The sequence below is a fragment of the Aotus nancymaae genome, unplaced genomic scaffold (assembly GCF_030222135.1).
Source record: "Aotus nancymaae isolate 86718 unplaced genomic scaffold, 86718_ANA_hifiasm-v0.15.2.pri h1tg000039l, whole genome shotgun sequence".
Taxonomy (NCBI): Eukaryota; Metazoa; Chordata; class Mammalia; order Primates; family Aotidae; genus Aotus; species Aotus nancymaae.
The window spans coordinates 9,987,640-9,999,702 of NW_026988453.1; the positions used below are offsets into that span (position 1 = coordinate 9,987,640).

Sequence of the window (12,063 nt, forward strand, 5' to 3'; positions counted from 1 at the left end):
TGGAGGTGGGGGCATGGGGGCGGTGTGGAAGAACCCATATCCAGTTGATTCAAGAAGACCAGAGAAGGAGATGCATGCCTCTGAAACTCCTTAAGGCTGAAGTATTTAGTCTTGTTCTCTTGTATGCCGCCTGGCCTGCCTTCGAGATTGGAGCGGGGTATCAATCAAGGATCTTCTCTTTCATTGCCCTCCACTCTTGGCCGGACAGCAGATTTCCTCCCCTTTCTGCAGGCATGAAGTTACAGTGCGTTTCCCTCTGGCTCCTGGGTATAATGCTGATCTCGTGCTCCGTGGACAGCCGTAGTCTCAGGAGATGTCTGATTTCCACAGACATGCACCATCTAGAAGAGAGTTTCCAAGAAATCAAAAGAGCCATCGTGAGTATGAGCTGGGGTAGAGGTGCGGGTGGTGGGGCATGCCTCCTCTCGCATCTTAGCTTGAAAATGAGTTCCTACTTATTACATTTTGCATCTCAGGAGAACATGGGATACCGATTGCTTATGTCTGTTCTTATGTTTCCCTCCACAGCAAGCTAAGGACACCTTCCCAAATGTCACTATCCTGTCCACTTTGGAGACTCTGCAGAGCATTAAGGTATTGGCCTGTGTCTGCTTTTTCTAGTATTTTTATCTCAGGTCTAAATGGCTCTGGGCTGAGAGAGAAATTCCTATCTTGTTCCCTTCTCTTTTCTACTCTCCAATGTACTCTAAATGCACCAGGCTTCTTCTTTGTCAGCTGATGTGTTAGGGCACGCTAGTGTCCCAGGGACTTGTGACTCCTGGGAGGAATTAAAGAAGTGCCACTTCCTAGAGAGTGATTGAGGGTGTCAAGTGCTCAGAGGGGACAGGATTTCTGTGGGTTAGGAGTAATTTTGGAAGATCCCATGAAGGTAGCTAAGAAAACAAACAGTGAGTTAAAAGCCAAGGAGGTTGTAGGCTAGTGGATAAGAGGGAGGAAGGCATTTGGGCAGCATAAGAGAATAAGACAATGGGTTTAAGATCAGTGAAGGTCGGACAGAGAGGTGAACCGGAGGACATACGAGTGAGTGGTGGGAGATGAGGTGAAAAAATACCTTGGAGTCATTTTATAAAGGTCCCTGGAGCCAGGCTGAGCCTCAGGCTTATAATACAGGCAATAGGCTGGGTTCAGTGGCTCATGTCTGTAATTTCAGCATTTTGGCAGGTTGAGGCGGGCAGGATTGCTTGAGCTCAGGAGCTTGAGACCAGCCTGGGCAACATAGCAAGACCTCATCACTACAAAACAAAACAAAATAAAAAAAATCAGCTGGGCATAGTGGCATGCAACTGTAGTCCCAGATACTTGGGGCACTGAGACGGAAGAACTGCTTGAGCCTGGGAGGTCAAGGCTGCAGTGAGCCATGATCATGCCACTGCACGCCAACCTGGGCGCCAGACTGAGACACCCAAAACGAATAAAAGAATATATGTTAGGGCACACTAGTGTCCCAGGGGCTTGGAACCCCTGGGAGGAATTAAAGAAGTGCCACTTCCTGGAGAGTGATTGGAGGTGCCAAGTGCTCAGAGGGGACAGGATTTCTGTGGCTTTGGGGTAATTTTGGAAGGTTCCATGGAGGTAGAAAAGAATAAAAGAAAATAATAATAGCAATAGAGAGTCACTGAGGTTTTTAAGCCCAAAGTTACATGATCATAAGTTGTTTTAGAAAGACAATCTGATGCTGTTCTTACAATGGACAACATGAGGCAGTCCAACCATCTAGACAGGAGGTGAGGAGAGTATGTTACAGAACAGCTGGCTTACCAGGTGATCATTCCTTTTACAGAAAGGGCCATGAGAGGTACCTTTAAAAGTGAGTTCCTCCAGTCCTGGGAAGCATTCTAGAAAGATCTAGTTTTGGGGGGGTATTTTATATGACAGAGTGTAAGGTATATTTGTATTGAGTTACTTTTTTTCTCAGGTTTCTCTGCATACGTGAGAGAGACACACACACACCCCTTCATAATTCTTCTAAGCAGTGATTTATTTGTGGTGAACATTAAATAAATCACTGCTTAGAAGAATTAGCCACTTAATAAATAACATTCTAGCCACTGTAGACACAGAAGATATGACAGCTGGAAGGGAACCAAAAGACCATTTATTCCAAAACTATTCAACTGAGGACATTGAGACCTCAGGAGGGAGCATGATTAGTTAATAGCAGAGCTAGGAATAGACCCCAAGTAAATGCCCCCACCTTCAGATTCTTTCTCCTCTCAAGGTTGGGAAGTAGCCTATGTGGAATAAGAAAAGGAGTCAATAAGGATTCAGGTCTTTATCATATCCTCCCTTCCCCTCCCCTCCCCTCCCCTTTCCTCCCTCCCCTCCCCTTTCCTCCCTCCCCTCCCTTTCCCTCCCCTCCCCTCCCCTTCCCTCCCTCCCTTCCCTTCCCCTCCCCTCCCCTTCCCTCCCCTTTCCTCCCTCCCCTCCCCTCCCTTTCCCTCCCCTTTCCTCCCTCACCCACCTCCCCTCCCCTCCCCTCCCCTCCCCTGTCCTTCCTCCCCTTCTCTCCCCTCTCCTCCTTCCCCTCCTCTCCCCTCTTCTCTCTTCCTTTCCCCTTCCTTTCTCCTTCATTTCCCTTCCTCTCTCCTTCCCTCCCTTTCTCAGCCCCACCTTCTTGTTTTCAGCAGTGTTCCTTTTTTCTAGTACCACAGTCTTTGATCGTGCAGAGGGGTGTAACATTTTGCCCTTTTGGTTAAAGGAATCAGCAAGAGTGAAGGAGGAGAAGGGTTTTTGTTTTGCCATCTAGGAAAAGCTGCCACTGGGGCCAAGAAGGCTTTGTTTCTTGAATACTAATGAAGATGAATGTGCCGTCCTAAACCACTCCCTGCTTAGACTGAACAGTTAATCTTCTGCAGAGTAATTTACTGGCTCTCAGGGCGAGTGGCTTCTAGTTGGCTAGAAGGAAACTGTCTAGCCAACTTCTCTGGGCTGTGCCTGGGAATTTAGAGACCATTTCTTTGGGACCACTGCACTCTGCAGGCTGCAGACCTACCCAGATATGCCCATTTCTGCAGCTGTCGATCTCCCTTGCAAATCTTAGCCTCTGCAAATCTTAGCCTCATTCCAATGATCCTTCTGGTTTTAAAAGGACAAACTGGCGGAGAGGCCAGCAGTGTGGCCCAGAGTGAGGTGGCCAGAATGAATGCAATGTGATTACCATTGCAGGAATGTGTGCCTAGCGTATGACCGGCATGCAGTAGCCCTTGCGTGTTACCAGACGGTAGACAAAACAGAGAGGCCAACTTCAGCACCTGTAATGTAAGGAAGTCCTTTCCAAGAAAGCCGCTCAGCTATCAGTCCCCTTAAAAAGGAGGCGACTGGTTCCTGCAAAGATTTAAGTGGAAGCTAGTGATGACACGCTAGGGATTCTGTAGAGAGAATGTCTGTGACTGATTCTGGGCCCCATCCTTGGTAAATGTATTTCTTGGCCATACAAAAAAAGGGGCAAACCGGAGTCTCTTCTCGCCATCTTTGTCATAGTAGCTTTCATGGGAATAAGAGAGCATGAACACTCTGAGACCATTACGCATTTTTCCAAAACGACTTTTGATTCTCTCATGTGTTGCTGCCCCTACTCAAATGGACTGCCCTAGTCTCCACCATAATGAGAGAAGAGGCCTCTAGGAGTTTCTCTGATTTGTGTTTGTAGCCCTTAGATGTGTGCTGCGTGACCAAGAATCTCCTGGCATTCTATGTGGACAGGGTGTTCAAGGATCATCAAGAGCCACACCCCAAAATCTTGAGAAAAATCAGCAGCATTGCCAACTCTTTCCTCTACATGCAGAAAACCTTGCGGCAATGTGTGAGTCACTGGATCAGGATTCCAGCATCTGCTCCCCGTCTGCCTCAGGAGAGGCCAGGAAATGCTGGCCCCCATTGACCTCCAGATACGGTGCCTGGAGTCAAAGGAAATTCTCTGCCCACGTCCACAGGGAGAACCGTTGAGAACCTCTCCCAGTGCCCACTGCTTCCCCAGGGCTCCCTGCCCGCTGACAACTCCACAGAGGGTCTCCTCCTACATGGGGTGACCAACTGAGGTCAGCGTATTCCTTAGTAAGAGGCATGCCAAGGACTGCCGTTCTACCATAAGCATACCCCTGGTTTCTCTATTTCTGGCCCTTTGGGGTCTCTATATCAATAAACCTCTGGGTAGTTCCTTGGTATGGCCCATCCCTAAAGGTCACCAGGAAATTCATTGCTATCTATTCAAATCCAACATCGAAACAAAACCAAAGGAAACCAACAAAAACTTAGACCAGGAGAGAACCTGGGTTCTAGCCCCATTCCCGCTCATGATTTCCTGTGAGACTTTGTGCCAAAGGACTTCACCTCTCTGTGCCTCAGATTCTAAAATTGTTAGAAGGCATGATGACTCCTGTCCTACTTGCATTAATATGATAATGAACTCAAATGAATTCACCTAACCAGTTACTTAATTAATAATTGGTTAGAATGTTTATTGAGTGCCTGCCCTGTGGGATGCTGCGCTCAGAGCAGTGATGAGACAGATATGGTACCTGGCTCCCATGTGTGTTCCATATGTGGCTTCCACATGCCAGACTGTGCTGACAGTCTGATGGGCTCTAAATGCAGAAAATCAAAAGCTGTGGGCAAATGCAGGTGACTCTACAGATGAGCTCTACTCTCCTGTGGCTGCTCCCACCTGAGTTTACTCACCTGACTTCACTGTGAGAGGGAAGAGCAATGTCACTCCTCAGGCTGGGAGGTAGGAGTAAGAGAGGGTCAGGGTTGAAATGTCCTCTGATAGGAGCTTCCTCCACTTTATCACAGCAGGAACAGAGGCAGTGTCACTGCAGGCAGGAAGCCACCAATGTCACCAGAGTCATCCATGACAACTATGATCAGGTAAGATCTGGGAATCGAGGTGGGGAAGATGGAAGATGAGAGGCAGATCAGGAGGGTACCAACCCTTCAGCCTCCTCTCCACTCAAATTCATGCGTTCACTCTATAAGCAGTCACGTGGGCAGGCCTCAATTCTCTGTGTCTGTAAAGAGAGTTTTGATCTTACCTCATTTGTGAATGCCCTGGGCTCCCCATCTCCATCATTCTTCCGTCATTTTCTCCTACTCTCATATATCAAGCCTGACCTGTATGATTCTGGGGAAAGCACCCACTGCTTAGGATGGGATGACACAGAAAGAACAAGGATCCCCCATGAATTGTGAGCTGTTACTCATGGAACGTGTTACCTGCATGCTGTCACTGCAAACACTATTTGCCCTCCCGTATTCTGTGTAGTGATCAAGACATGGTCTTCTCATGTTAATGTTAGTGTAAAATGCACATCTTATGTGGATGTAGAGGGAGAAGCAGTGCTTCTCATGAGCATCAGTAGAAGATGTTGTTAAAATGCAGATTCTGGCCAGGTGTTGTGGCTCACGCCTGTAACCCTAGCACTTTGGGAGGCCGAGGTGGGCGGATTGCGAGGTCAAGAGATCGAGACCATCCTGACCAACACGGTGAAACCCTGTCTCTACTGAACATACAAAAAATAGCTGAGTGTGGTGGCGCGTGCCTGTAGTCCCAGTTACTTGGGAGGCTGAGGTGGGAGAATCGCTTGAACCCCGGGGACGGGGGTGGAGCTTGCAGTGAGCCAAGATTGGGCCACTGCACTCCAGCCTGGTGACAGAGCAAGATTCTGTCTCAAAAAAAAAAAAAAAAAAAAAAAAAAATGCAGATTCTGGTTCAGCAGGGCAGGGGTGAGCCTGAGTTTCTGCATTTAGATCACACTGTCAAATGCCAATGCTTTGAACAGCAAAGAGGTAGGGAATCATGGGCTCTGCTTCTTTGTGGAGCTCTGTAGGATAATGTTACAGAAATAGCTAAGAGTTACATGGTTCTTACTATAAGTCAGGTATTCTTCTAGGCACACAAGTATTCACACACATTTGTCCTTCGCAACAGTGCTATGAGTCATTATCTGCATTGGATACATTAAGAAACTGAGGCTCAAGCGGGCAAAGTAACTAAACTAAGTTCACACTGCAACTGCATGGCAGAGGCGGGATTCAATCCCACGCTGGCTGGCTCTACAGGACACGTGAAAAGCATGAACTCAGTCTGCTGAGGAAGGAGAGGGAATAAGGCAGGAGACTTGGGTTCCAGTTTCAGCTCTGTTACTAACTGGCTGTGTGACACGGGGTAGGACACTAGTCCATAGGGGATTTAGTGCTCTGACATGTCACGTGGGGACCCCATGCTCTCCTGACCCACTGTCCAGCACCACAGGGAGGAAGATGTTCTGGGATACAGAAACACTAAAGCAAGCTGATGTGGAGAAGAAAATCAGCAGAAGACCTGGCCAGTAAGGCAGACTTTTTGTTTCCCGTGATAAACAGAGGGGGGAAAATAAGGGGAAAGAATGAAGAATTTTAAAGTTCTATTTATAAGGAGCTGACATGATTTAACTGCTCGTTTGTGGGAAAAAAAAATTGGTTGCCGGTGAGGAAAATAATTTTGAGTCTGTATGTTAAGCAAATATATTTTGTGACTTAAAAAATAATAATAATAAAAAAACCTTGTAGGGACCAGCATATGAAGAAAGTGACTTGAAAACCATTACACAGTCCAGAAAGGTGGATTCTTACACTGATCTCTGATTTCAGCTGGAGGTCCGCTCTGCTGCCATTAAGTCCCTGGGAGAGCTCGATGTCTTTCTAGCCTGGATTGATAAGAATCATGAAGTAACATCCTCAGCTTGATGACAAGGAGCCTGTGTAGTGATCCAGGGATGAACACCCCCTGTGCGGTTTGCTGTGGGAGGCAGCCCAACTTGAAGGGGAAGGAGATGGGGAAGGCACCTATGTTTATCCAAATGAGAAACCTCCCTGCGAATTTGGACTTCTCTTCTCTGGGGCTGGGGAGAACCTGGGTTTGGGCCGATCTTGCCTTGCAGCTGAAAGCCCCATTGGCTGGCTTCAGGCTGTCTGATCCCACTTGAAAATAGCCAAAAAGTCTACTGTGGTATTTATAATAAACTCTATCCGCTGAAAGGGCTTGCAGGCCATGCCGGGAGAAAGGACCGCCCCCTCTCTAATTTATTGTGAAGTCATATAGTCCATGTCTGTGATGTGAGCCGAGTGATATCTTGTAGTGACTGGTTGTACTGACTGGTTTTTCTGAATAAAGTCCATATTTTACCTATGAGTGGAAGTGTCTTTTCATTCAGGGATAGTCAGTCAAGGAATCAGAAATGGAGACGATTAGAAATGAAAAGGGCCTTTAAGAACATAGCAGGGAAGGTGAGACCTAGAGCGGGATAAGAATGTACCCAGGGTCTCAAAGCAAGTTGGTGCAGAAAAGGGTTCCAATCAGTGCTTCTAAATTCTCCGGCCAGCACCCTTTCCTGCACATAAAGATCTGGAAGACAGGGTGGATGCCTATGCCACTGACTTCTCCACATCCCTCCATTTCTGATCTCTCTTTCTCTGTGTCTCTGAGTCTCTCTCCATTTCTCTGATTTTTCTCTCTGTACTTGTCTTTTTCTGTTATTTCTTTTTTTTCTTTTTCTTTCCTTTTTTTTTTTTTTTTTTTTGAGACAGAGTCTAGCTGTGTCATCCAGGCTGGAGTGCAGTGGCATGATCTTGGCTCACTGCAGCCTCCACCTCATGGGTTCAAGTGATTCTCCTGCCTCCACTTCCCAAGTAGCTGGGATTACAGGCTTGCACCACCCTGTCTCGGTGGTTGTTTGTATTTTTAGTAGCAACGGGGTTTCACCATGTTGGCCAGGCTAGTCTTGAACTCCTGACCTCAAATGATCTGCCTGCCTCAGCCTCCCAAAGTGCTGGGATTACAGGCATGAGCCACCATAGCCGGCCTCTGTTATTTCTTTCTTACTACTCTCAGCCTAGCTCTATCTTCCCTGACCCCAACCCACCCTCCAGGGGTGAATGCATTGGGCTGAGGAGAGGATGTTTCTGACAGAGGGATGGTTGTCAGGTGACAAAGCTGAACAAGAAGGACAAGTAAGTAGAGGGGCTATAGGCAGAGGCCGAAAAGGGCAGCAACATCTAGATGGACACTGCATAGATGATTCAGAGCACAAATGCGCATCTTTAATAACAACAGTAACAAGTGACATTTACGGGGCATCCGCCATGTGCCAGGTGCTGAGATAATTACTTTACATGCACTATCCGGGTCAGTATTCATACTGTCACTGGATGGCTGAAGCAAGCTTTTGTTTTTTATTATTTCTGAGAAACAGATTTCATATCACATGCTTTAACAGAAAGAACAGGCCTCTGAAGTCCAACCGACCTGGTTCCAATCCTATGTGACTTTGAACAAAGTACTTAACTTTTCTAAGTCACAGTGTCCTCTACTGTAAAGTGGAGATATTAACATCAGTCTTGACGTGTTACTGTGAGCATCGAGTGAGGTAAAAGGTCTCTCATGACCACAGCAGGGTGGGAAACAGCACGGTGCGGTGTAAAGACTGCCGATTCAGGGGCCACGTTCTGGCTCTAAGGCTTATCCTGCCAGGAGCTGCCCAGGACAGGTCAGTACGTTTCTTTGGTCCTTAGTTGTTGGTAGTGTGGACACTGACCCTTCTCTACTACCCGCTCTATATATGAGTATTTATTTATTTTTGGAGATTTGGTCTCACTCTGTCACCCAGGCTGGAGCATGGTGGCATGATCATAGCTCACTTCAGTCTAAAACTCCTGGGCTCAATCAGTCTTCCCTTCTTGGCCTCCCAAAGTGCTAGGATTACAGGCATGAGCCACCACACTTGGCCTCTATATGATCATTTAAAAGCTGGAGTCATTACGAGAGTTTTGATAGCCCTAATATCTGACACACAACCCTCCTGGCTCTGTTTCCCTCCTGCTCCTTCCCCAGACTCACTCTGACCCAGCCACACTGGTGTGCTCCACGTTTCTCAAACATACCAGGCATGTTCTCACCATACAGCCCTTGCACTTTGCATACATGCACACTCATAAACTGAGGTAGGGTTAAAAAAATAAAACAAGCCCTCCACACATTATGCATTAATGGGGTTCATAGGCTGTTAGGGAGCAGGGTTGTTTGCTGAGGGCCCAACCTTTCCAAAGTGACTTTGGATAGGCATCCACCCTGAGCAGGCTGGGTGATGGCAGGATGATGGCAGTTATAGCATTTCTGATCTTTCATCGCTGCCCTGGGATGTGCTTCCCCCAGACACCTGCATGACTTGCACCTCCACGTCTTTCAGACCTTTACTTCAAAGGTCTCCTATTGGAGGATAGACCCCCCATTTCCACCTTCAGCACACCCTGTACCCCTTTCCTGTTTATCTAGCATCCTCTTTTGTTTATTAGCTGTTTCTCCACTCGAATGTAAGCCTCATGAGTGTAGGGATGGTTTGATTTGTTCACTGCCTGGCACTTAGTAGGTGCTAAATTCACAATTCACTCAGATTATTTATTCAAGAAATGTGAATAACCATAAACATATGCATAGTGCTTCCTATACACCAGCTGATAGTCTAAGAAATATAATTCATGTAATGTAATATAAATATATATACATTTTCATTTAATTCTCACCATGATCCTATTTTAGGGTTTTTAGAATGAAATAAAATGAAAAAGGCCACCTCATTGGTTGTTAGCAGTATAGATAATTAAACCCTAAGAAGGAAACCAGGCACAGAGAGGTTAAGTAACTTACCCTAGGCCACACATTGCATAAATAGAAGAGTTGAACTTCCAGTCCAGGCAGAACATTCCAGAATGAACTATAATGTCCACAACAATGTCCACATGTTGAGTTCATCATGTGCCAGGGACCGAGGTGTGGCTCCTCCTTCACACCTCATGATAGTTCTCTAAGGTAAGATTATAATTATAAAGTGAAGAAGTCTGGAGATTAGTGAGGTTCGACAATACACCTAAGGCCATGCCTCTAGTTGGGGAACTGAGATTCACACTCAGGGTGTCCTACTCCAAAGCCTGAGCTCTCCATGATGGTGGTTTGTGGCTTGTGTGTCTTGCTTATGTGACAAGAAGCCCACAAAAGCCCACCAGTAAAGAAAGTGCTTTACTGGAATAATGATCCGCACCTGCAGGAAATATTGTTATTATCAATGATGGTAGAAGTACTAGTAGGAGAAAAGGAGGAAGAGAATTGAAGAGCTTGCCCTCTCTGAAATGGCTGGCATCTTGCCTGAAACTCTCCTAGGTCTCCTGCCTGCTTCCTTTCCTCGTCTACCTGTCCTTTCTCTTTTATCGGACTTGAAGAATGTGTCCCAATGCTTTCTGAGTTCACAGTAGGTCTGGCATAGTGTTGTGTGTGTGTGTGTGTGTGTGTGTGTGTGTATGTGTGTGTTTTCTTCACAGAGCTGGTGTTTAAGAAATACATGCTAAGAAACCAAGAGTAACGTTGTCTCCCAAACCATACTGAGCCCTCTGTCAGCCCCTAGTAGATAGCCTTACAAAATCTAGAGCTCACTTCCACTGCTAAGGGGTAAGGGGAGGGAACCCATGTCACACTCCAGGGCCATGACAGGCACTTTACTCATAGGACCTCTTTCAAGCCACAGAGGAAGCCAAGGAGGCTGGAGTTCTTATCCCCACAGGGTCAGTGAAGGCATCTTAGGCTCAGGGAGGTGGGGGAGCTTGCCCAAGTCCACATAGCTATGGGATGGCAGATCCAGAAAATGAATCCAGCCCTATCTCCTGGCTTTGGTGCCCTCTCCTCTTGCTGCTGTGGGAGTTCATTTTATCCTGGACAAGACTCTGTAACCTGGGACCTAGGTTACTATGTTGAATGCCATCAATGGAGATAATTAAGCCCAGATGCACAAAAAGGGGCTTGAACTAGCTACCCACGGTCCACTGAAGTTACATAGAAATTTACGGACCAACACAGAGCAAAGGAGCAGAGGCCAACTTTTGAGTGTGTCACGCAATGTTCCTGGACCAGCTGAGGCCTGGGCTCCTCCTGGGGATGCTCTTATCCTCCTTCCATCTTCCAGAGCAAGTTGTTGACAGTCACACATGCTCATACTGCTGAAACTTCATACTGCTTATATTGCTCATACAGATCATACTGCCGAAACCTCATACTGCTGAAAGAGGCACTGAAGAGGTAGGAAACACCATCTTGAGTCACTGATATCACCCCTCCCCCACCCCCAGCAGTGTGGTGCAGAGAGCACTTTTGTGTGCTGGGGAGAGGGAGAGTGCAGCAATTGTGAGACATTGAAATCAGTGCTGTCCTTGTTATAGGAGAAAGCGAAACTGGAACACATTCAGCTGATGCCCATCCACAGAGGGAGATTTAAACCTGCCCTACCAAGAGGGGAATCATTGATCCCATCGGTCAGAACTTGAGTCTCTGCAAGCCTTACCACTGTGGGCTAAAGTGCTCTGGGGTTCTAAATAAACTTGAAATTTAGTCTAGGTCACAAGGACTGCAACTTCTAGTCAAGTTCTAGTGCTGAACTAGGCCCAGAGCCAGCAGACTAGGATGTGAGGGCCCACACTATACTGAAACACCAACCAGAGCAGCTAAAGTAGTGCCAGCATCACCCCTCCATTAACCTCAGGCTGCACAGCTCATGGTTCAAAATAATGAGACTCCTTCTTTACACTTGAGGATTGGAGACAAAGGAGTAGGGAGGACTTTGTCTTATATATTGGATACCAGCTCAGCCACAGCAGAATAGAGACTGGTCAGTCATGAGGCCCCCTTTCCAGGCCTTAGCTCCCACTTGACACTTCTGGGCATCCCCTGGGCCAGAAGGGAACAAGTTGTCTTGAAGGGAAGAACCCAGTTTTGGCAGGATTCATCACCAACTAACCGAAGAACCCTAGGGCCCTGAATAACCAGCAATGATATCCAGGTACTATGTCAAAGGCCTTGGGTGAGACTCTGAGATTGCTGGCTTCAGATGAGACTCAGCACACTCCCAGCTATGGTGGCTATGGGGTGAGACTCCTTCTGCTTGAGAAAGTGGAGGGAAAAGTAAAGGAGACTTTGTTTTGCACCTTAGGTACCAGCTTGACACAATGGGGTACAGGCTCCTGGGG

At 47.0% G+C, this 12,063-nt stretch overlaps 1 protein-coding gene across 1 annotated transcript; it reads left to right on the top strand.

The window, feature by feature from the left end:
* The first annotated feature begins 233 nt into the window (after nt 1-233).
* On the top strand, nt 234-6,744 carry IL19 (interleukin 19). The gene is made up of 5 exons (XM_021677337.1): nt 234-377; nt 529-594; nt 3,671-3,823; nt 4,813-4,887; nt 6,649-6,744. The coding sequence occupies exons 1-5, from the start codon at nt 234-236 to the stop codon at nt 6,742-6,744; spliced, it is 534 nt and encodes a 177-aa protein (XP_021533012.1).
* Nucleotides 6,745-12,063: the final 5,319 nt, after the last annotated feature.

Bases quoted from the DNA above. Each gene is read 5' to 3' on its own strand.
- IL19 (XM_021677337.1), top strand. From the start codon at position 234: ATGAAGTTACAGTGCGTTTCCCTCTGGCTCCTGGGTATAATGCTGATC. The intron at 378-528 runs GTGAGTATGAGC...TTCCCTCCACAG, and splicing joins AAGAAATCAAAAGAGCCATC to CAAGCTAAGGACACCTTCCC. The intron at 4,888-6,648 runs GTAAGATCTGGG...CTCTGATTTCAG, and splicing joins TCCATGACAACTATGATCAG to CTGGAGGTCCGCTCTGCTGC.